The following is a 25,157-nucleotide window of genomic DNA, read 5'->3' as shown; positions in this document are numbered from 1 at the left end:
TTATCATTGTTTATGATAAAATGTGAATAAAGTAAAAACAAAATGTACAAAGAGTTGATATGAGAAGCATACATAAGAAATGAGAACCAAATCTTTAACAGTAGAAAATTCAAGCTGCCCTATTTTAATGTTAAGTTCATAAATAAGTCATTCTGCATCTTAAAATAAGATTTCATTTTGTTAAGTTAGATAATAATATATATGAAATTTAATTACGTAGCAGTTGAATAAATCATGTAGAATTTTATCAATTGGAATCACCCCGGTTTCGATCAGTTTCAAGATTGATTTGTAGTTTTGTCAACAAGTCAATAATAGGAGATTTTGGTTCAACCAAATCAATATATCATGACTAATAATATAAGCGCGTAGGAAAATATCTAAACAATATTATTTATCATTATCAGCTCGATCATTAACTTGATGATTTATGTGAAGGTCGCCTTCTTAGTCAATATTTTGCCCGCTCTGTTAAAAATCGTAATTTTAACTTCCCCGAATATCTAATCGATCGCTACCAGTCTATATCAATTGGTTCTTCGTGCGAAAACTCTTAATTTAGACAGAATCCCATCATGCCTAATTACTGTCGATAACATCCCTCTCCCCATCTCCATCCTCGAAATCGAATTCGAGCTCATCCCAAGGACACCCCTCCTCCTTTGTGATCTCTTTTATCTCATCAATAGCTGCAAAAATAATTCGTTTAGTAAAACCGTGTTACTTGGTTCGTATTTGGAAGGGGCGCCAATTGTTTTCAAACTCATACTCATAGTGATCCAAAGATTTGAAAGGTTGATTCTGTGATCTGTGACCTTTAAACTTTTAGGATTGCCAAAATCCTCGTGATTACAACATAGTGGTTATTAACGAATCTGACAAAAAACTGGTTGACATTAATACCATTCGACAAAAACTCAAATGAAAATACTCACGGCAAAGATCTTCGCTCCTCCAAGATGATATGGGTCGGCCACCGATCTCACAAGCTGTAGCGTAGGCTGAGAGAGCGTTACACAGAGGTAGGTTCTGGTCCCTCCTCCATTCAGAGCTGACAAAATAAAAGGGTCGATATTTAGGGCTACTTATGGTTGCAATTTTAAGTATCAAAATGCTAAAATTGACCAAATAGTCAGTGCATATTTTGTCAATCCTTACCCGCAGAAGTCACGTCTGCAGTTGTCATAGTAAGGCTGAGGATCCACATTGTTATGGCACTGGGTGAAGGGCACGGTGTATAAGTGCTCATGACACAGGATGGCTCCCGGGGAGTCCCGGTCTGGATGCTCGTGGCATGGATTGATCTCCTCATCTGGAACCATCTCACAAGGTCGGAAATGAGTTGGGAAGGCCCTGTAAGGAGTTAGTAAGTTAGCATGAATGATATTGTAGAATTCATCGCGTCACAACACATGTTTTTTTTATTGTAAACTATTCTATTGGGATAAAAAACCTTTTTACATTTTTTATCAGCCTACCATGAGTTTCCGAAGACGTTAGCATTTGAAGTTTGATCGGTGTGTCCGTATCTCATATAGAAATCATCTGAAGGATCGTTGTTGTATCTGCCGCACAGACCACAGGTCCTGTCATGACCGAACTCAGCTGGTAGTCTGATGACAGCCATCTGTAGGCCATCCCATTGTACGGTTATCTGAAACAGGGCAGTTTAGTCATGTGGTAATCAACCACTCACCGACAAGATATTGTTGAAGATTCAAAGCATAAAACGTCAGTCTAGATAATTAAATAAGGGTGTGCAGTACATACCATATTGGGCAGGGTGACGAAGACGTGCTCAGAAGTTCTTCTGATGATGAGATTTCCGTGTCTAGCAGACATTCCCTCGCTGATACGCAACTTAGCTCCACCGATGTTCACAACCCATCCTCTTTGCAGCTCTACTCCAGTCTGGTTCCCGTCGGATACTCTGGAGGAGAGTTCTGTTAAAAGATGGGTACGTTCATAGTACGTTCATTGTACGTTCATAGGACATTTATAGTACATTTAAAGTACATTCATAGTACATTTATAGTACATTTATAGTACGTTTATAGTACGTTCATAGTACGTTTAAAGTTCTTTACAGTATTATATTCATTATACTTCTGCCAAATTACCTTTAATCTTGAATCGAAAGTCATTCTAGAGGAGTAATGAGTATGAGATTTATTTGATCGTTAAAATTATAATCCAAATATAAACGTCTGATTTTCCTTACTGTAAGTCTGCACCCCTTAAAAGATTCATTACAACGAGGGCAAAATATTTGCTCTTTGGTTTCCTTAACATAAAATAAACATCAGGCGAATTCAAGCTGTGCTCCTTTTCAACTAAACCTGAAGAATGACATCAGGTCCAGTTAGATCTCTAAATTAGCGAATGAAATGAGATAGTTAAGTTACCGTGCGTTATTTGCGATTTAATTCATCACGGAAATAATAACTCACTCTAGCTGACCTTTACATTTACAAATATTTGGCTTTTTCTGAAAAACGGTAATTTTCTGAAAACATTTAGTAATAAGAGTACAGTAATTATTAGACAAAAACTAAGCAGTAATCAGGTCCGAATACTACACCATTTGTCCCCTTTAAACTGGAGCAACAAAGATATTGTGAATTTTAATGCCTTCGAGAAATCACATATTTATGCAAATAAAAATATATGCACCATTTTTATCTTGAGTCGGCTCTCTTTGCTTTTCGTGTAAGAACTTAATAATATGCTGTCTGCCTGTCTGCCTGTCTGCTTATAGCATGATGTGTTTGAATAATCAATAAAGATAACGTTTTCAACCCTGTGAGTATTTCCGTTCAACAATATCTGGACATCCTCCAAGGCTTATGACTTTATATGTCAACTGGTTGTATCCCACATAATATATAAATTATACATGTACCTGATACACTAAGGAGTTGGACCTTAAACATAAATTATAAACCGTATTTTGGCTCGTGTAACGTGTTCAACATCAAAATAAATAGGATTAATTTCATTTTCCGTCAGCATAAAATTCTAGTGGATGTACCGACGTTGTTGATTTCAAATTCTCTCGAATTTTCTGTACACCAATGACACTGCGACTAAAGGAACTAATGACAAATGAAACAATAACAAAGTAACAAAAATAGCCAATATTTCGGTACAGACGGTACCTTCTGATGGGCTGAAATATGACTTATGGTCTGAGTGAATTATCCCAGGGGAAAAGTTTAAATATTTCCACTGTAAACAGTGGATGTACCCACCGTGCGTAGATAGTAACAGAATCCAGAGCGCTGAGGCTTGGTCCTGCGTTGTTTCCTCCTCCACATTCCTTCATCAAACCGTAGATCCAGAAGTTGCTAAAAAGCATAATGTTTAAAATATTTATTACCATGGATTATATTATTTATCATCAAAACATATTTCAGACAAAACATTAAATAGCGACTATTAGCTGGTGAGGCTGTATCTAACCTTGCTCTAACCAGAGCCCTCTCGCTTGCAGTAGCGCGCGAAACAAGCGCGTCACGCAGTACGCGTAGACACATGGCTATGTGAATATCTAACCTGGAAGTACAGTCCATAGAGAGGATATATGTGCAGACTCCGGGGAAGTTGTACATCCTGTCATCGTACGTGGTAATATGAGGGTCACCCCAGAACATACAGGTAGGTCTTTCTAGTGCCAAGGAGTCCAAATCTGGGAATGTGCCAAGTTAGATCGCTCGTCTCCTCGCACTAACTTTTAGTTTTAAAAAATCTTTCATGTCCATATTAAATTGGAATCATAAATTATCCCGCGATCTTAATTTTTGCTGGTTTGCAGGTTTGTAGCCAAAAATTAAAATAATTCATACTACAAACAAAATTGTGAAACATATTGTGGGATCAGGTTGTACCTAAAAATGGAACATGGTGATCAATCTGAAGTTTAGATTCATCACCAGATAACAGATTCAGATTCTGACAGTAGCCTTACCTTCAATGATAAGCCAAGCAGGGGCACTGGCTTCTCCTAGCTCGTTCTGGGCGATACAGCTGTACTTTCCAGCATCATCACGTGTCACGGATTCAAGCTCAATGATTGTTGTTACTCGCTGTGATTCATCATTCAGTTGGGTTGCATCTCCGATTGAAGGCAATTCCTGGTTTTCGTCATCTGAAAGATACAATTCTTAATTTTAAGGTAACGAAAATATGACTTCATATCTGCTACCGGTGTAATTGTGGGGATGTTACAGGACCAATCGAACCACAACTCCAAAAACATACGTTCAACTTTGCTTCTTAACAAAAATTCATTCTCATAGCAAACTTACCAATTTTGACAATGATGACTGTGGAAGGAGGCTTGGATGATGCAGTACATTTGAAGGTAACTGTGTCTCCGACTTGAGCAGTCACGTTGACTGGTCCCTGATATCATTAATTGTGAATTTTATAAAAACGATCAGTTTTTAAAAAGTCATTTTTGGGATGGCAAGAATGTCGAGTTTTACTGTGCCAATTTAAGATAAAAAGTAAAACAGCGAACACGTTTTTACACTGAAGCCTGAAACATCTTCAATGTGTTTGTAAAAATTCGATAACAAGATCAAAAATCCAAACCTTAACAATCGTGGGTGGATGATCGTAGGATTCTTCAATGGACCCTCGGATATCCCCATCATCGTCTTTTATATCTAACTTTCTAATATCTACTTCATTACTGTCCCGATCAATCTCAACGTCCACTGATCGTTGACACACGAAGAAATATCTGAGCAAATATAAAATAACAATTATAATTGTGTAGTATTTCTTGAACACTCTTAACTATCCTGAAAACTGACTTTATTTGCAGTGTCGTTGTTAATAAAAGTTTATATAATAACACTTCCAACAGCTAAAAATATTGTCTTATTAAAATGTTAATTCGTTTTTTACCTGTCCCGGCCGTTTACTGCGTCCCAGAAGCCATCAGCTCTGATTGTAGCGAATATCGGGGCACTTGTTCGTCCGGGATCATCTTCAAAGTTCCTGAAATCTAATCTAGTTCCGTCGTGAAGGGTGATTACCCAATCCTCCAGCCAGAACTTTCCCAGCCAGACCTGAAGGCAGAAATTTGAAAATCCTAATTGTTTTTTCTCAACTTTTACATTACAATCACGGATAATTAACACGGAGCAGTATGACATTTTATTTTTATAAATATTAAATCATTCTTAAAGCAGCTTACCCGGTCAACTTCCTCCTGGAGTAGGAGCATTGCAATCCTTGCGTTCTGAACCTCGTCTTCAATCAGCAACAGAGTCATGCCCAACTTTTCACACCTGAAATGATAATCGTACAATTTGACAATATTTAAAATAGGATACTGAAAACAATGCAATTGTAGAGTAGATGTTTTAACGCTACGGGACTTTTGAAACAGCGAGTAGGTTTTTAATTTCAACGTGAGCACTTCGTTTATAGCCGACAAAGGAAAAACAATTCTCAGCTTCGAGCACGAACGAGTTGCGTAACGGCCATTTTAGTAATTCCATAATGTAGACACTACAGACATTAAAACGCATACAAAATCCATATTTAGAACATGCGTCCAGCCAAGTTTGGGAAAACAATACGTGGAGTACCCACTTTTAAAGGAATGGGGTGCTATTTTGTATTCATAATTCGTGACAATTTTTTCCGAATGACCACCCACACGCAGATGATCATGAAAACAAAATTCAAGAAGTGGCTGAAGTTTAAATGTAGAAATAAATAGTAACTTACGCTCTGTTAGCAGAGGTGAACCCTTTTGCCTCCTTATACAAGTAGTAGTCGTGTCTGATTCCGTCACTAATCAGAACAATTGAACCGTCAGCAGATTCGGCTGGGTCCTGATCCACTTCATTCTCGAACTGTTGGATTTTGTATCATTATAATGCACTGTTGAATTTGCGACTGTTTAAAAGATTGTTGTGGGTTTTGGCAATATTAACTCGGTTAAATCAGGACTCACGTTGTTTCCCTGATCCTCTGGTGGCTCAGTGAAGACTGGAGCGGAAGTGGTGACAGAGGTAGTACTCCGTTGTTTCAAAGTACTTTCGGTGACATCAGCTCCATTTTCAGTGCTGTAGTCATTGGTGAAGACCATGAAGTCTCTGGAGACAACGTCCTCATCGTAGTCAGAAGTAACCAGCTGTCGGGACTCCGCTAGTGGTTCTGCCTCTGCATTTTCATCGGGAACGTAGCATACTCCGATACCTGCAAATTGATAATCCTCAAAATCATTACGAAGAAATAGTGTAAATAGTAAAAATACAAATCAACGCAAGTTGAATATGATAGTAATGCAGTATCTACGTGTTACATAGTAAGTTTTAGATTGTCTGTCAGTATAATCTGAAGCTTTTGGTGATTCCTATGGTATCAGGGAGCCAAAATGATTAGAGATGTTTACCTTGCGACAAAACTGGAGCAGCGTTATTAAATTGAGACCAGATGATGAGACCTCCAGCCGCCATATTCTCGTAGTTAGGATATCGGGAGAAAATAGTGTAGCCGTCCAATTTGGCGATCACTTGTCTCTCAATCGTTTGGATCTGATGGGTGTTTAAAAATATAAATTATATAATAAACATATCCACCTAATATGTCCGAATTTTCCGGACCTTCTCAATGACTCTTTAGTTTCACTTTACGGCAAATACCACACCTACATAAAAACACCGAATACTAAACTATCTACCTCCAGGGTGAAGGGAACCCCCGATAAAGGCGGTCCACCAGGACATCCAGTGTTCAAGTTAGCTCGATCAACTGGACCAAACGCCGTCATGTATCCCATTCCCCAACACTCTTTTCGGTTTGCTGGACTGAAAGTAGCTAGGTTAATTACTGAAGATCTTTTATAGCAGATGAAACGGAAGTTGATGGGATTATACTCAGGGTCTGTTCAACGCTATTTTTAATTTATTTCTTAATACTCACTCAATATAGATGTAGTCGAATCGATTGGCATCCTGGTAGTTGAAAGCAACTCCAATCTTGGAAGCAGGGTATTCGTAGGTAGCCTTGATGACGATTTTGTAGTCACTCATCAGGTCTTGAGCGGTGGGGTAAATTGCATCAGAGTCCATAACGTCGACGCAGGGTGATTCTAGACTAAATGGTAATTTTTTGTTGGTATTAATCGCCAAGTTAGAATTTAAACATAGAAATGATTGGCCATAGTTTTGGTATACTGTATAATATACCATAATATAATATAAAGTTTTAGTTTTAATTCTGTATTATTCTACTTACTCGATGACCTCGTACTGCTTTACTCCCAAAGCTTGTTTTTGAACCTTGCAATTTCCGTTACCAGTCAGAGTTACTCCCTGCAGGTTCACTTGTGTGCAGTAGGGGAACGATTGCTCAGCAAAACTCTCTGCATAATAATAATATTATGTTTAATTATCTCAAGCATTATCTTATCAATCATTGAACACAATATATTGTTAATCTATCAGACTTCAGACATCCTTGTATAATGTATAATGTATAATGTATAATGTATAATGTATATCTGGTATGTTGCAGATGGCTCAAGTCTGTCGTTCAACGGTGATTAATTATATAGTTAATTGTGCTCATCTACTAAGAAACGATAAGCCTCCATGAATTACAATGTAACATACCAATGTTGGGAACCTCGAACACAGAAATTGCGCAGCAGGATCTGCCATTTCCGAAGTTCTCCCAGTTCCTGAGGTTGACAGGACTCATCCATACATCATCCTTATCACTTGTGGCCAGGAACTTTCCTGAAAGTTTTAAAACCATAATCATTAATGGCTTCCATTACAGATAATGTATACAATTTACAAACTGCTCAGGTCTTGCAGGCGTAAGCCGGTAGTTGTGCTTGAAGGGCTTCAATTCAAGAGTTGTCGACTTTTAATTAGAACTAATCGAATTAATTATCCAAACTTTGCAATTGCGTGGTTACAAACACAGTTACAGTTACATAATATAGGTGCACTGTGTGAAGTAACAATAGCTTGAATATGAACCAACAATTTAGCTTCACTCAATAATATTAAACACACTTTACAACGAGACACACTTGACAACGAGACACCTTGACAACGAGACACCTTGACAACGAGACACACTTGACAACGAGACTCTCTCTCTCTCTCTCTCTGTTCTTGACAACGAGACACCTACCTTTGCTTCTCCACGCGCTGATAGACTTCATCTTAGCAAACTTAGGAGAGAAGGTGTTGGTGATATCCTTGAAATGAACGAATCCTTTGGCCAAGCTTAGCTCATAGAGTCGCCCACTGTCACTGACAGCAGCCACCACTCCATTAACAGAGGCAATGTCCACGATATTCACGTTGATTTCAAAACTGATTAGGGGCTGGTCGTTAAAGTAGCGCAGGGCGAATAAACTGAGCCCATCTACCACAAGCAGTTTGATATTTGTCGGCAGTCCTTCGATTGGGGAATCTGAAACATAATCTTTTATAGAAAACTTTAAATTCGGACACGAGGTTTTTTAATTAGCTTAGCTGTTTCACTACAATCCAAAGATCGGATTAGAAAAGCAATTTTCTGAAACCATGTATCAAATAATGTACTCACCAACAAAGGTGAAAGCCGTCGCGCAGCAGTCGACGTATGTGAACGGCTGACTGAGGCTACTTTTCTTGTAAACTACAGCCGACCCCAGTTCCACGGCGTAAATCGCCCCATCTTCTGGATTCACATCTGCCTGAAGTACGGCCAACATAACGTTTGGAAACAATGTATTAGTGCTTTTCATGCAACAAGTAAAACAAATCCTTTATGTCATGTTTCCAGGGTTTGGACTGGAATTTCCCGCTTAAAGAACCTCCATCACGTTACATTACATAATTTTCTCAATAAATGTAATAGATTTGTAGTGTTGTAATTAGTTTAAAACTAAATGATATTATTTTTAAGTTATTCATAACATTTAAGGCAAATAAAAGCATAAAACGTCGATTTTCTCATAAAATGGTGACTCATTAACCAGGTTAGTGGCTGCACATTGATCAGTAGAGGACAAACCTTGCTAATCTTTATTTCATCCCGTTGGGTTCTGACCCAATGTTTGGTTATCAGACCATTGTACGTGTGCGTTTCTCCATTCTTATCAACACCAATTATTTCTAGAAAAAAACACAATATTAATCATCTGAAACGTTGTACAAGTACAACAGTAAATCATAATTAAAGTTCAGCTGATAAAATTAAGGCAAAATTTAAAATGTTTTAGGTAAGGTTCATCTGAGTGATTGAGTTCATTTGTGGTTTAACAATGAATAATAAATTAAGAAAAGAGTAACTAATATATAGTTATATATATATACTAATATATAGTTATACATATAGTTATATATATACTAATGTATAGTTATATATCAGTATATATAGTTATATATATGTATTAGGAGTACTAATATTCGGAAAAACAAACCTTTAAATTCGGTATCTCTGCTGACCTGCTGCTGGGCAGCAGACTGAGCGAGGAAGAGCGTCAATAAAACTACCGAAAGCATATTGGCATCGCTGAAACAAATCAAGGTTTTAGTGGTTGAACAACTGCAGAGTGAAGAAGAGTGAAGAAGATTAAAGATCAATATCGGCTAATTGTAGTATTCCGACCAACAACAAAAAAAGTTCAACAAGCTACAAAAAAGCATGTCTCTACAGCTGCGACTGAAACAGTAAGTTTCGAAGAAATTTACCGCCTTAAGTTATTTGAAAATCAAAGAACAAATTATGAATGTTGAATGATGATGTGGACAGCTACGAATAGAGTCAGTCAATACATCACACCATAAAGTTCGAAACGTTTTGATGTCACTGAATTCTAATCAGGCTTACTGGATCCGAAGGAATACCAATTTAGCGATTACAGCATCGGATAAGGACATGTAATACTTTTTGGACCAACTTTAGGAATGTCATAACGTAAAGTTGATAGGAGAAATCATGTCGCGACTCGCAGGCAACGATGGAAAGTAATTTAGCTACATCTCTATGTCCTACAGAAATACACGAAGAATATGCGAGATCAAACAGGACTTGTTTGAGGGGGGGGACACGTTAATATTCCATCGCAGGGCTTGATAAAGAAATAAAATGACGGATTTAATCTAGACCTAGGCGCTAAGCCTCATTTGCGCAAGTTTAAGTGTTTGGGTAACTAACACTAAAAAACAGTTCAGTTCGTGTCATTGCAGGGTATAGAAATTCTGCTGTGTTAATTTAATTATTGGACTTTATTATCGAATTACTCTGCTAAATCTTGAACGAAGTTACGGGTCTGTGAGAATCAAGTTTCAATCTTAATAAGACCCCGACTGAAGTATTTTGATAAATTCAAATTAAATTATTCGCCTGAAATGGTACGTTTCTCAAAATTATTTTACCCACACCACAACAAAAATGTATCCGCAAATGTACAAGCGGGCATAGTCTCGCTGTCTTGAGTAGAATCGAACTGTACATAATTCAGTTAACTCCAAAAATATATCGTGATTAAATCATTACATCCACAAGCTTCATTTAAGCTTCCCTAACTCCCATAATATTTGTAATGCAATAACGCCCTGATCCTGGCCTGATGTGTAAAATAAGAATCCTGCAGGTATGATTTTATGCAATTGCAAAATTTATGCAAGGGAGGATTTAATTTGATCATGATGTGCGGATTGAAACTTGAAGTCCGCGATAACGTAAATACGGATGATAAAGATTGTAGAAGATACGATTGTGATCAAGACTGTAAATAGAAACATTCGAAGGGTTAGATCATCTTCTCTCGAAACCTCGTACAACTTTTTTTAAGGAAATACGCGAAATAATTTTTCTAAATTAAATTTTGTAATACGCTTAAAGTGTATTCCCGCAGACATATTCCATCAAAAACTAACGCAACAAAATTAGAAATAGATCTGAAGTTTAGATTAAATAGAACTGCGATTAAGTTTTCATATTCGACACATTGAATCAGTTTTATATTCATATTTTCTCCAATTTCGTTAAAACCTATTTTACGGTTATATATTTTGTTTGAAATAAAATTCGGCGTCAAATTTTTAATGATTAAACGGATTAAACGATTCAAAAGTCAAATTACAATGGTAATGTCTGACCAGATGTGAATCTTGATAGTTGTAAATTAATCAACACAATTTCAGAATATGAGTATGACGTAGAAAAGTCGATTTAACTATTTAATTTCGTCAGAAACTGACATCACGAAAGCTAATCAGAAAAAATCAGAAATTTTCTTGAAAGGTACGTTTTCAAGAAACGCTACGTATCCTACAGCATATGCAGTGAAACGAATTTGAATCGATGAATTAAAGCAATGACATCAATACCCATATCTGGTCACTATGTTGGCTTCCTAATATAACTTAACCCTATTTTAGACGATTACTTCCATAGAAAAGGTTGATACCCGATCAAAAGAGCTGAGGAATGACCACAGTCTATACAAATCTTATCTTTAACCCATACTTTTACCTCTGACACGGCATCTAGTTCAAACTTCAAATCAACATGTCACCATTGATTGATTTTCCGGTCATCCAAAAGCTCCTACTTTCGTAAAGACACGTTCCACTACCTTTGCAGAGGTAGTTTACTTAGTTCCTATAGTCCTCTTAGTTACTCAGGTGTTATTCAAAACCTTGTTGTGTCGGATGCCTTTTCAACAAGAATTGCGCCCGTTGTTTCGTTTTGGCGGACGCTAGATTTCCGTTCACTATATTTATAAATATAAGCTCTAATCAGCTCACTGCATAATAATAATATACACATAGTACACTATACTACGAGTACGCATGCCACGTACAAATTGGGCTCATTACCTAATACTATACATTAATTAATACACTCACGCCGCGCATTTATTGACATGCTAGCTATATACATCATATCTCCGCAAGCAATACTCGCGCGCTGCACTGCGCGCTAGTTGTCATGGTAACTAACGAAAGGACGGACGACATATTTAAACCCACCTATCTCGTTCTCCAAAATCCACGTTTTTCTGCAAAAACGTCCATTCGTAACCTTTCACTATTGTCTTTTTACAAAAGAGTGTGAACGGAAAAAATTGTGAAAGCGTCCTGAAAACATATTCTTGGGGACATTTTGGACGCCACTGTCGAATTATGGCTGTATTATTGGCTAACAAGTCCAATGTCCATGACCCAACTATTATTGGCTGATTTCAAAAGAATCTAGAACTAAATAACAAATTGGAATGAGGAATCGGTAGCCAATGCTGTGTAGATTAAAGGCTGGATTGCAGTACGGAGAGTGTAAACTGTCATTTTGTAGTTAATTTTATCGTTATTCAATCTAAACTAATCGGGATTTTTAATATAATTCAGTCCTCGAATATTTTATCAAATCTGTACAGCATCAGACTTGAAAGTGTGAATATTAGGCTGATCGACTTAACGCAACATGTTCAATTGATTACAATGTCGCCCTTATTATGAAACAATCCTAAATTTACCTAGCCCTCGTTAAGAAACAATCCTAAATTCACCTCGAGCTAGAAGGCTAAGTTACGCGGTAATAACAGAACACTAAACTTTCAACTTAAGCCTGAGGAGGGGTTTATTCGCGGGATAAGTTGATTACAGTTTATGAAAGGCTCAAGAAGACTGTTCCAGAAGTCTTTCAGGAAATCTCTCTATAAAGGCTCCAGAAATCTCCCAAAAAATAACTCCACAACATTTTATTCTAAGCCCCATAGTTTTAAATATTTTATCACAGTTTCGATTAGAGGGTATAGTTTAGTATTTGGTCATATTATGTTTGAATTAGGACGATGGTAAATCTACTTTAACGGCTAGTTTTAGTCGTCAGGGTACAATTTTACCCTTTTGGTAGACTGGGCTAGAATAAGCAGCAAATATTAAAAATCGAATAGAAATAACAGCAAACATACAACAAAAAAGCAGAATCTGAGTAAAAGATGTCGTCTATCCGGTCACGAACACACAACTCATGATCCGAGCACCAACTAAACGTATAAAGTTACGGGACAAGAGAACAAGGAGCAGGGAAAGAGGAAGTAAATGTGACAGTGAAGTGTGTACACCGGAATTAGGGTATTGGGGGCCGAATAATGAAGGAGTTTGTTTCGTTCTGTAAAGGGATTATGGTATAATTATTAATAAAATCATGATCGGTACATTAAGATCAGCTTCTGTGTAGACGGTTTATTTAAAGCCTCAACATTTAATAAGAAGGCCAAACTGAACGAATAAACACCCCCATTTTAGCAGAGAAGCAGACAGTCGTCTCAAAACAAGCAAACACCGACAATTTAGAGCAATCAACATCCAGCAGTGTGCACGGAAGATGATTTATATAAACAAACATGCAACCGCCGCTGCAACCGCCGCCGTGGCAACCGCCGCTGCCACCTCAGTTCAGCTGCAACTGTAATATATCCCAATATGAGCCATTAGGCTCACAACCCGGGAACTTAAGACAATAAACCTGGCCGAAAGGATGATCTAAATAGGGGGATGGAAGGGGGATTGTTATTTCAACCCACTGTAAAATTAAGCAAATATTTTATCTAAAGTAATAAAAAGTCGAGGTAAACAAAGAAGCAGCGAGTGACGCAAGTATTACACCAGTTCAACTCTCTTTCTCTCTCAACGAATGACACAATACGGAAACAGTACGACTCACTCACCAAACTTGCAAGGCGGGCAGTATACCGGCAACGTGTGTGCACAGCATATACGTGTAAAAACATTTAATTTGTTTAAAAAATTAAAAGGAAGAAATTAGTGCAATTTGAAACAGACCAACGGCAGCCAGAAAGGAGCCATGATTGGCAAAGTGAACCCCTTCAGGGACATCTAACCAAATCAAATTAACTCCAATGGACTGAGACCGGAATATATTATCGGATCAAGGCTGCAGGAAGTTAATTATCGGTTACATTTCGGACATGAAGATACGGTAACGTGAAACAAAATATTCAGGTCATATCAAGCAAGTAGATAAAGAGGCATGGGTACACCCTTGAAACGAAACTTGAGATGAGCTCTATAAACTTTATCTTTTAACGGGCGGGATACCTTTTGTGGACACATAGCCGCTTAGATTATAAAACCCGCATCCTGCCTAGATTATAAAACCCACATCCTGCCTAGATTATAAAACCCACATCCTGCCTAGATTATAAAACCCACATCCTGCCTAGATTATAAAACCCGCATCCTGCCTAGATTATAAAACCCACATCCTGCCTAGATTATAGAACCCGCATCCTGCCTAGATTATAAAACCCACATCCTGCCTAGATTATAAAACCCACATCCTGCCTAGATTATAGAACCCGCATCCTGCCTAGATTATAAAACCCACATCCTGCTTAGATTATAAAACCCACATCCTGCCTAGATTATGAAACCCACATCCTGCCTAGATTATAGAACCCACATCCTGCCTAGATTATAAAACCCGCATCCTGCCTAGATTATAAAACCCACATCCTGCCTAGATTATAGAACCCACATCCTGCCTAGATTATAGAACCCACATCCTGCCTAGATTATAAACCCACATCCTGCCTAGATTATAAAACCCGCATCCTGCCTAGATTATAGAACCCACATCCTGCCTAGATTATAAAACCCGCATCCTGCCTAGATTATGAAACCCACATCCTGCCTAGATTATAGAACCCACATCCTGCCTAGATTATAAAACCCGCATCCTGCCTAGATTATAAAACCCACATCCTGCCTAGATTATAGAACCCACATCCTGCCTAGATTATAGAACCCACATCCTGCCTAGATTATAAAACCCACATCCTGCCTAGATTATAAAACCCGCATCCTGCCTAGATTATATAACCCACATCCTGCCTAGATTATAGAACCCACATCCTGCCTAGATTATAAAACCCACATCCTGCAAGCCGATATAAAATTTGGAGCCTGCAACGATACGAGGGCGCTTAACAATCGCAGCACGATACCCATAATATAATTTGGGTATAAGAACTAGACGTGAAACTGAAATTACAACCACGTACCCGAAGATTATTACTTGAATGAGTGTATACCACACGTGATGCCCATATAAGGAGTGTAGAAAACCTGCGATTCCCTCAAGTTGGGTGTGCAAACCACGGACAAGGACAGTGCACTCCTTAACTCTTAAACCTAAGATTTAGACAATTCAGATCCAGTATACAAAATCCTGGTACCGCTACTTATAGTTATACTGCAGCTTAAATTTGCTGTTTCAGTCCTCGGCCGGCCAAACGTTTCTCACGAACTGCTGAAACAACTTAAAAGCCACCTCTTTAAAACAGAAAAATAATTCGGAACTCGTGTAGCTACCTAGAATAACCAACGTCACACCTGGACACCGAACAAAACTGGATTAGGCACTCTGTCGATATGTCAAGAAATATATAATTTGTTAACCGGTAGAATATTATAACTCTACTATCACTGAGTCTGCTACTCAACAAACCTTCGTTATTGTGGAACAGAAAACTGTAATTTGATTTTAAACATTATTAATTTTTGATGTAGGTCACATTATATCATAATAATAAAAATTTCAATCTAGTCGGGATTTTTATCACGAGACCAATAGTTTCTAAGCAAGTTAAAGACGCTAGACTGGTTCAGTTTGTCGTTGTGCCCCGCGCTAAGGACGAATGATTGAAATGATATAGCGTTATATTACATTATGATTTCCCCCGAATTCGATTTTTATAGTGAAATCATACCCGGATGAAGATAAGCCACCAACCAGCAACTCGTTACCGTTTACCACTGTTATCATAGTCATACCTTCACCTGATCTACTCGGAAATATTGCAGATAGTCAAGTAATTTATCTAATGTTAAGTAACTTAACTCTCTGGTTTTTAGACTCCCAAAACCATTCTCAACGATATAATAACAACAGTTTAAGATTTGATTCCTTCTTTTTAAACTAATTGAGCTCTGAGAGAATCGAAGATGTTCCGGAAATAAATAAATGATCAAGGTTCGACAATTAATTTCGACGAATAACGTAATATGTACAATCACATAACATTAGTATTACGTAATATTGTATTAAAGTATTAAGTCCGATGGTCCGATAGTAATACTTGCAGTCCGATTAGAACTTTCCGGGATCTGCAGGAATCTATTTGTACGGTTATTGTAATGAATTTACGGATGATACTCGTCTAAATTTCTTCGAATAAGTATATTGGCTGGGGCAAGTGCTACGAAGTAGCGCGTGCCGGGTCAGTCCGTTAACAACAATGGACAATGTAATGAGATGTGCTAATATTCCTAATATAAGCTCATCGAATCATCGAAGTTCGAACGCTTTTATCTTCCCGAAAAAAAAAACAGTACTGTACGTGTAAGTGGTTGATACTTGATAGCAAAAGATCTTGTGAATTCATTTCACAAGACTTAAGGATTTAAGTTGAAGGTGTACTACTTTGTGTAGAAACACTTAAATAAGCCCTATAATCGTCTTTAATTGGGGGGGGGGCGGCTGACCATATTAAAGTATATTAAAATGTAGGTTTTTTCCGACTTTAATATACTTAAATATACTTTAATGTACTTTAATATACTTTAATATACTTTTATAAACTTTAATATACTTTAATGTACTTTAATATACTTTAATGTACTTTAATATGCTTTAATATACTTTAATATACTTTAATATACTTTAATATACTTTAATATACTATAATTTGACCAAAACCCATAATCATGGGTAGAGTGTACCGCTGCCAGTGTCTCTCTTTTCCAAACAAAAGGAAATGATATTAATTTGAGGAACCGTCCGCTAATGCAAATTGATACCGAGAATGAAATCGGTCGCTCGCTTTTCCCATTCATTCACGGCTTACGAATTGTAATAAAGCTTATTAAATGGGAAAAGCGAGCGACCGATTTCATTCTCGGTATCAATTTGCATTAGCGGACGGTTCCTCAAATTAATATCATTTCCTTTTGTTTGGAAAAGAGAGACACTGGCAGCGGTACACTCTACCCATGATTATGGGTTTTGGTCAAATATCATCTCTTTTTGATTATAATGTCAGGATAATTTACACAATCGAAACTTCATTAACAAGGAGGTAATTCCGACGATTTCGAAATTCTGCCTTTGAAAACGTTTCCTTGTGTTTAGTTAGGTATATCTGTCGATAACCGACTGAATATGGCACTTTTTACTCATTCAAGTTGGCATTAAATACATATATAATGCCATTTAAATATCGTGGAAAGCAGAATATATTCGAAATCACGAATGAGCAAAATTCTCACCTTTCGCACGTGCAAACTTTGAGCGGACGTTGCGTGCGCATACAATATTGAATCACCGTAAACTTTTGCATAGTGGTATTTAATATATAGTTTGATAAGCATGCAAAGTTTCAGAAGATTTCAAAAAGAACTTGGATCACAACGGGACTCCAAAGTTGATAAAAATCGTGAAAATCAAAATTTTTAGTGATTTTAGCTATTTTAAATAAATTTGGGCGTGTCCCCACGTGTGCAACTTTTCGATTTTTAACTTTAAAACTAGCCTATAACACAATTTACACCTTTAAGAAGCAAAATTGAGCTCCACAACCCAAGGGATGACCCAACACCAGAGAATACTAATTCACAACTTTTGTGTTTTTATAAAATTATTCTTCAAAAAAGCACTAACTTCAATAGCAAATATCTTTATGAAGGAGCAAGGTAGGAAACTATTCCGGTAGATTTTCGGAATGCTTGAACAATTATCTAAGATAAAAATGCCCTCAGATTTTGAATAAAATTACTCCTTAATAGCGTAAAATCGATTGAAAAGTTGTTACTTTGTCAAAAATCAAGTTTTTAAAACACTTAATTTGATGACGTCATCAAGTGATGATGATGACGTTAAATCATTTTTCAATACAATGTAAACTAAAGCTTAAACGATTATCTTTAAAACCTGTGGTTCGAGATGACTGTATCGTTTATACTTTTGAATCTACGGACACTTAAATGTAGGCTACAATTGACTGCAAAAAGCGTCTATATTATATATTATATATCTTCACGACAATCTGTTGTAAAACAGGGGTTCCAGAAAACCCACTTCACGATACTCCTGAAACATGAAATTTTTTTTACAGTCGATTTGGACAAGGTCTAGACGCCCTGCAAAGTTTCAGATCCCTAACTCAATTTTAACATGGTTTTTAAGGCACCTGAATATGGCGATTTTGGGTTTTTTACCTAATTTCGTATAACATGCTGGCGCGTATTTTGCGCAAATTTCTTAAAAACCTCCATATAACTATTTCTTATTCCTGTCATCTTTAACATTGAATTAGAATGTTTTGAACTTAAATGTGCCTGCTGATCTACTTTCGATGAGTCTTAATGCCTGGAAATCAATAAAGGGGATATAATAGTATAGGGGGTAAATAGTATTGTGAATATAAGGGCGACGGTAATGCTTGCCAGCATTGTGATATACTTTAACATACTTTAATATACTTAAATATACTTTAATATACTTTAATATACTTTAATATACTTTAATATACTTTAATATACTTTAATATACTTTAATATACTTCAATATACTTCAATATACTTTAATATACTTTAATATATTTTAATATACTTTAATATCCTTTAATATACTTTAATATACTTTCGAACTGTTTCTGAAAATTTTTTCAGTCATTTCAAATGTTTCACAAATTTTCAGAAACAGTTTAGCCCGGGACCAGACACTACTACGGTGGAAGACAAATTAGGAATGTGTGGCTCAACCTAAAAACGAGTGGTCAATACGGCCGAATCACATGACACTCACAAGATGTCATTCTTTTTGTTATTCCAACAGCGACTAATAAAGCGGAGATGAAACATCTTGGAGACTTAGGTTACAGTTGCTAGGTTACAGTTCTGGTTGCTAGGTTACACTTAGGTATTGAGCAGAATCTATTTTTGTCTTGGATAAGGAGACACACCGTGCGCCAATGACGTGATGTTGACGCTGTCACTCGGTCAGATAATCCTTTGAGTTTTTTGAAAGCAAGCGTCTCAACAAAGACTTTTTACGTGCTTATGCTCAATGCTCATTGGTATGTATTAATGAGAACAAGCAACCCTTGCTCAAACATAATATTATAATGATCTCTGCTTTAATGCTAACGGCCTTCTAATACTATTGTCCTGTTATGCCTATCTTTTCGCAGCCTCCATTTTAGTAATAGTCGTTAGGCGACCCTCACGCAGCTCACAGATATTATAAAAAGCAATGCTTACTCTCATGGGGGTCGTTCACATAATACGTAACCACTTTTAGAACTTAGGTTACATCGCAGGGCTGGAGGTTCCTTTTTAGGGTTTGTCCGAGCTTTCTTTAGTTACATAATTTAATAGTTTTCTCTATGTCCGCCCAAATTGAGATGGCTGTAAACCGCGTTTACATGTCCTATTCCTAGGTCACGCGATGCAAGCTACATGTTAAATTCCCGACAATTGACAATGAGTAGCATTAATTCTGATGAAAAATATAAATATAAATATCATCGATATAATAATAGCGAAAGTTTTCGCAATAGAATTATTCTATTAATTCCATACTCATAGTCATACTGCAACTGCAAGTGACTTCAACTTTTAATATAATCAATTGTTACTAATTTATCCAGCCATTTAGTCTCGATGGGCGTAAATCGCGAATTATCTGATAAAAACGAACCCTTCTTAAAACGAACCCTACCAGCACTGCTCTTTTCTAACTAATGTACATAAGTTCACTTAAGGTGAAATTTGGCAAATGCAATGTTTTATTGATGCTGGCAGCCGTCCAATTTGCTTTTCTTTGTATAATCATAATGGCGGTGGCCAACATCAGTCTTATGATCGCAATGATTTCATCGATTTACTCCTTTGTGATGTCAAAATAGAGCGAAAATTTCGGTTGAAGATATGTAATTCAATATGTAATCCATAGAAAGAGTGGGCACACCGCAGACTCACTTGATCTGACTACATACTCGCTTTATGAATACGTATGATTTGAGCATGAGCCACTGTATTCCAGTGTAGTCAAAACTTAAATCCGCCAAATTGAGACTTAGTTTTCACAACACCAGTTATCTGAGTCAGTGAGCTAAAAATATGAGTCAAATTTTACCCTGAGTCTCGGCTCACGAGTCAAAATTCAAACTTTTCTGTTTTATAATTAATGCCAAAAGTAATTTTGGCCTAAATTAAATGTAAATATATACACACCGGATTACTTACACTGACTTACTTTTATAGACGAGCCCTATGTTACACTGACACGGTTTCATTACCTGTTACCCATCCTTGAGTCGTTGGGGTCATTGAATATCCGACGTAGTATTAATTGTAGTAGTAACTGTCACCAAGATGTAAGTGTAACCCTAGCAAGGTCCTCGCTGATGCGCGGGGGTGATCTACTTACCTGTAAATATTATTATTATGACATATACCTTAGTTCGTGTACTTATATGGCGGATAATATTGTGGCGAGTAAAAATAATGGCGGGTAAAAATATGGCAGATTTTCCCAAAATCCGCCAAATTTAACCCGCCACTTATTTATACCTACAATATTATTTTCAGAACAAAATTTGAAAATCCACTGAATTTACCTGCCATATTGCAAAATTCTATTCAATTTTCCTTCCAGACTGCGTTTTTGTTTGCAGTTTCAAAGTATATAATAATATCTTTGTTGATATGAATAGGAAGTAAGTATGAATACACAATAGTGAGTTCACGACACTTGTAATTGTAATTGTATCAATGTAATAACAAATAAAGGACCGATAAAATTATTATGCCATGATATACCCTGTCAGAACTCCAAAAGTTGACTCGGAGGGTTTTATTATGGCGGGTAAAAACAATGACGGGTTAAAATATGGCGGAATTTGTGAAAAAAAAAACCGCCACATTTATAACCCGCCATAATTAAACGAACTAAGGTAATTGAAAAATTGTTTAAGATGATAAAATAACAATGCCGTGGACATTTCTAGCCAACTTGGTCGAATGCCAATAAGGAATAGCTGTTTCATTGAATTCTTAAAGAATTTTTATTCGGAGATCACGTTATAAACCCTCAATGATCGTTTCATAATCAAATTGCAAATAATATATTAACTAACTTCAGAATACATTAAATTCAATGAGTCACGCGCACACGCGCAGTTAACAGCATTGCATATATATAGTATAATAGGTAAGGAAAATTTAGATTTTAAATCTAAACCTGTTACATGATTAATGGAGACGAGATTTAACAAGATTCTTTTGAATCAGAATTTTTGCTCTATAAGATTTGAAGTATAACATACTTTGAAATGAAATGGCGACTGGTTGACATACTAATATTATGTCATTGGTTAATTAAAAAGACAATTAATGGAGATGACCGCTCTCCAGGATCATCAGCCAGATCAGATCCGCGGCAGTGGGACCTCTAGTTCTGATAGACCCTGTCACACGACACGATCTAGCAAAGCTACGAGGCTGGCACGAAGAGCAAGTAATTTTTTATTTTGCTCCCCCCACTGTGGCATAAGGCCGACTAAAATAAAATGACTTAGACATCTATACTGTGTTTGCTTAAGTCTTTGAAAAGTTTTTTTTTAAATCCGATTTGTAGTTGTAAAATCGGTATTGTAGTAGTAAAATCCGGTATGTGGTTATAAAATCACATTTGTAGTGGTTTCAGGTTCCGTTTTCATTTCAGTCCATTTCCGTGATCTTTAGTCCTTATCTTTTATTCCTCGTTATCTTCTTTACCATCGAGTGGCAGGAGTTAGATTCATGAAAGGAATAAAGTTGTTCCCTCGGCCTCCATGACTGAACACGTCGTCAAAGTTGGTCCAGGGTCCACGACGCCACGATGGTTCTGATCGTCGGAGACGTTCAATAGAGTTCTTCATGAACATCTTCAATTTATCCAAGGATGCAGCAAGCTCATCACCGAGTGATGTCGATTTACTGTCGAATGCATACGCTGCTCGTCGACGGTAAGATTTGTTCCTAAACATATTCTTTACTTTAGTCCGAACACTTTTCTTTCGCTTCCCGTTAGGAAGTAAGTTGAAGGGCTGTTCAACTTTGGTCTCTTCGGTGTAATTGAAGGAATCACTCCAATCGATCTCATTCGGGTCATCCTCGATACTCCCAGGAAGAATAAATGAAGTTAAGCCTTCAACCTCGTTGATTTCTTCAATCCAAAACACACCTCGACCGTTGTCAGCGATCTTGTGTGTGTCAAAATTGACGGGCAGGTTATCAACTTCATCGGAACAATTAGAGTCCAGCGATGGAGCTCTTCTCATGAAATCAGGTTCTATCCTGATTTCCTCCACTTGGGTTATCTCGTATCGAGATCGTCTGTCTAACAATGAAAGAATCATCTTTAGATAGGTAGATTTTTTAGGTCAGGAGAAAAATTTCTGTAACTTTTTCTAGATGGACAATGCACAAAGCAATCATGCACGTGCAACGTGGTCTATTCGTACGGATCAAGCTGTTACCTAGCAATTTCATCATTATGAAGGAGCACTAAAGCATGGTCAGCCACTAAACTATACATGTGTGGTAGCTGATATCATAGGCGATTTAACTGGTAAATTAAATCATTTAAAAACGATAGATTAACCAGAACACGATTTGAAATAAAAGTAATAATGTGTATAGCGCGCGCGCATACATACTGCATGGTACAACATTACGATCGGTCAGTTTGCTTTTTCCAGTTAAATGTCATTCGGTTTTCGCGCAATAGGGAATTCGATTAGATTGGACGGTCACTTGGTGGCTTCATCAATATCAGTACTAGTACTGGCTTCATCAATATCAGTACTATATACGTACATATTATCTCCGCAGTCCGCTAAAAGGGACTGGTATAGGTACATCTCTTTTGGGATTCCATTTGCCCCCCCAATTTTAAAAAATCCATTAGAGAGTTAATCATGCACGAGAACATTCAAGTAATATTTTTGTCTAATTCGAGGAAATATGTGGAAACTTATGGATCCGTACAGAATTAGGAATCTACATTCTTTATTTGTGAAGCTTCTCTAGAATAGTGAAAAGCAATAAATAAACTAATAGCCTGCCCATGCATATGTTCTGCAATATCATCAGTTATTCTGTAATATGACCCCGTGGTTTTATACTTTAATTTGTTTTGTTGAAATAACAAAATAAATAGCAGAAGAAAATTCCATAGTAGACAAGGAATCCTCTAGGTGGAGAGAATTCTGTACCATTAAAATTTAGCTCACTAAGTCTGTGCTCGAGGCTCCTCAAGGAGGAAATATATGCTTCGGGAGTCGTCGAAGAGGACAATAAAATTAGATGTGATTAGCTTGAATCTATAAATAGTATGTACTTTATATATCTGCAGGCAAAGTATTATAACCATGGCAATGTAATTTGTATTAACGCCTTTACTCCAGACTGTTATTATAGACAATTATATTCTTAACTTACTTGATTAGGTCTCCTCAATCATTCGAGTGGCCTGCACCAATGAACGCTCCAGCACTTCAGTGTTTCTAACCCGATCGAGCCATCTTATCCTAAGTATTCTCCTCAAGCAACGCTGATGGAACACCTCAAAGCGATGTAGCTGCTTTTTGGTTGTGTTCCAAACCTCACTACCATATAACAATATTGTCAAAACTGCTGCCTTATAAATCCTGATCTTTGTATAAGACTGGATGTTGCGGTTTTTCCATATATTACTCAGTTGATTGAAGGCTCCGGAAGCTTTCTGAATCCTAGCTGACAGCTCACGGTCGATAGTACCGTCGCTGGAAATAATTGTACCTAAGTACGTAAAGTCACTAACTTGCTGCACTGGCGTGTCTTCAACAGATATTCTTAAACCCTTCGATATCTAACAGTAAAACCTTAACCATGACCTTTACTGTAAGTGGTTACTGTGAGGCGTTAAAAAATCAATTCCGTGGAATTTTCATTGTTTCTGTACTGACATTTTTTCTCTCTGACACAATGCCTTGAATCCTGCAGAGTTTTTTACAGTGGATTTAGAGATAATTTGAAACTGGGAGCGCTTGTTGTGAATATATATATATCATCCTGTTGCAGTTCCAAACTCTCCACAATTCTCACAGTTAAACGTACCGCATTAAAGTAGTTGTGGATTGGTGGAGTTATGTTAGGTATGTAGTAAGTACAGTGGAGGAATAACGGTGGTGGGAGAAGAATTCTGAACTAGATTAATCTCATCAGCTTTGGAAGTATTGTTTTGTCTTGATTGAACATATAAGCTTGATTTAAAGGGGTAGCCACCCACAGCCTGTAGGCCACAGGTAGCCACTAGCCGTCCGCATGTAGCTGATTTCTGACTGACCATGGTGCAGATAATATGTTAAACAGATTGTTGCTTTTCTATCGAAGGACATTTAAAGAACATCTAGAACCCCGTTGTAAAAGCTATTATGTTCATAATTTTGGTTGAATATTTACAGGCGGAATTTGCATAAACGATGAACGTTTAACATTTATATTATTCTTAGATCAAGCGTTTCCTTATCTTAATAGGCAATCACTCCGGCGATCAGTGGTCCGTGATCGTTTTTCTAGACATTCTTCAACTTAACATACATATTTATCATAAAGCTATCACATTTCCCTAAGACACCGGTGGAATTTGCATAAACGATGAACATTTAACATTTATATTATTCTTAGATTCAGCGTTTCCTTATCTTAATAGGCAATCACTCCGGCAATCAGTGATCAGTGATATTCTGCTAGAGAAAAGGGCCCTAGCAGTATAATATGATGGGCACCCAAACACGATAAACATGTCCGGAATTACTTGTATTCATTACATAAAATATATTCTGAATCCAAAACTTTATGAAAATTATTTGAGGTGACTCGCAGTCTGTCTTCATAATATCAAATAACGGAGTAGTTCGCTGTTTATTAGTCTCATGATTGAAATACTGATATCTGGATATTACCCGGTTGGAAGAGACAAGGACAAGTGAAACAAGGAAGTTAGGAGTAAGGGCAAATTTTCGGCGTCAACGCCATCTTCAGGCTCAAATTATTTGTAATATAGTA

At 37.0% G+C, this 25,157-nt stretch overlaps 1 protein-coding gene across 2 annotated transcripts; it reads right to left on the bottom strand.

Moving 5' to 3' along the window:
* Positions 1–25,142, bottom strand: LOC134820371 (uncharacterized). 2 transcript variants are annotated; one of them, XM_063830740.1, is made up of 24 exons: positions 25,134–25,142; positions 9,449–9,539; positions 9,040–9,140; positions 8,590–8,719; positions 8,170–8,454; positions 7,638–7,763; positions 7,261–7,387; positions 6,946–7,119; positions 6,704–6,830; positions 6,416–6,557; positions 5,975–6,219; positions 5,746–5,873; positions 5,207–5,300; positions 4,915–5,078; positions 4,597–4,747; positions 4,308–4,404; positions 3,968–4,147; positions 3,556–3,688; positions 3,252–3,347; positions 1,771–1,930; positions 1,479–1,654; positions 1,159–1,353; positions 936–1,051; positions 1–689 (listed from the first exon to the last, which is right to left on the bottom strand). In XM_063830740.1, exons 2-24 carry the CDS (start codon positions 9,528–9,530, stop codon positions 580–582), a joined length of 3,339 nt encoding a protein of 1,112 aa, XP_063686810.1. In that variant the 5' UTR covers positions 9,531–9,539; positions 25,134–25,142; the 3' UTR covers positions 1–579. The 2 variants fall into 2 exon arrangements, with proteins under 2 accessions (XP_063686810.1, XP_063686809.1); XM_063830739.1 differs by lacking the exon at positions 25,134–25,142 and having other exon boundaries at positions 9,449–9,545.
* Positions 25,143–25,157: the final 15 nt, after the last annotated feature.

The sequence above is a fragment of the Bolinopsis microptera genome, chromosome 9, assembly GCF_026151205.1.
Source record: "Bolinopsis microptera isolate Bmic1 chromosome 9, MBARI_Bmic_1.0, whole genome shotgun sequence".
In the NCBI taxonomy this organism is placed as follows: Eukaryota; Metazoa; Ctenophora; class Tentaculata; order Lobata; family Bolinopsidae; genus Bolinopsis; species Bolinopsis microptera.
This window is presented reverse-complemented; position numbering and strand designations above follow the sequence as displayed.

Excerpts from the sequence above, each read along its gene's own strand:
- LOC134820371 (XM_063830740.1), bottom strand. The coding sequence starts at position 9,530 with ATGCTTTCGGTAGTTTTATTGACGCTCTTCCTCGCTCAGTCTGCTGCC. Across the intron at positions 7,388-7,637 it reads GTTCGAGGTTCCCAACATTG|AGAGTTTTGCTGAGCAATCG; the intron begins GTATGTTACATT and ends ATTATTATGCAG. Across the intron at positions 1,052-1,158 it reads TGCAGACGTGACTTCTGCGG|CTCTGAATGGAGGAGGGACC; the intron begins GTAAGGATTGAC and ends TTATTTTGTCAG.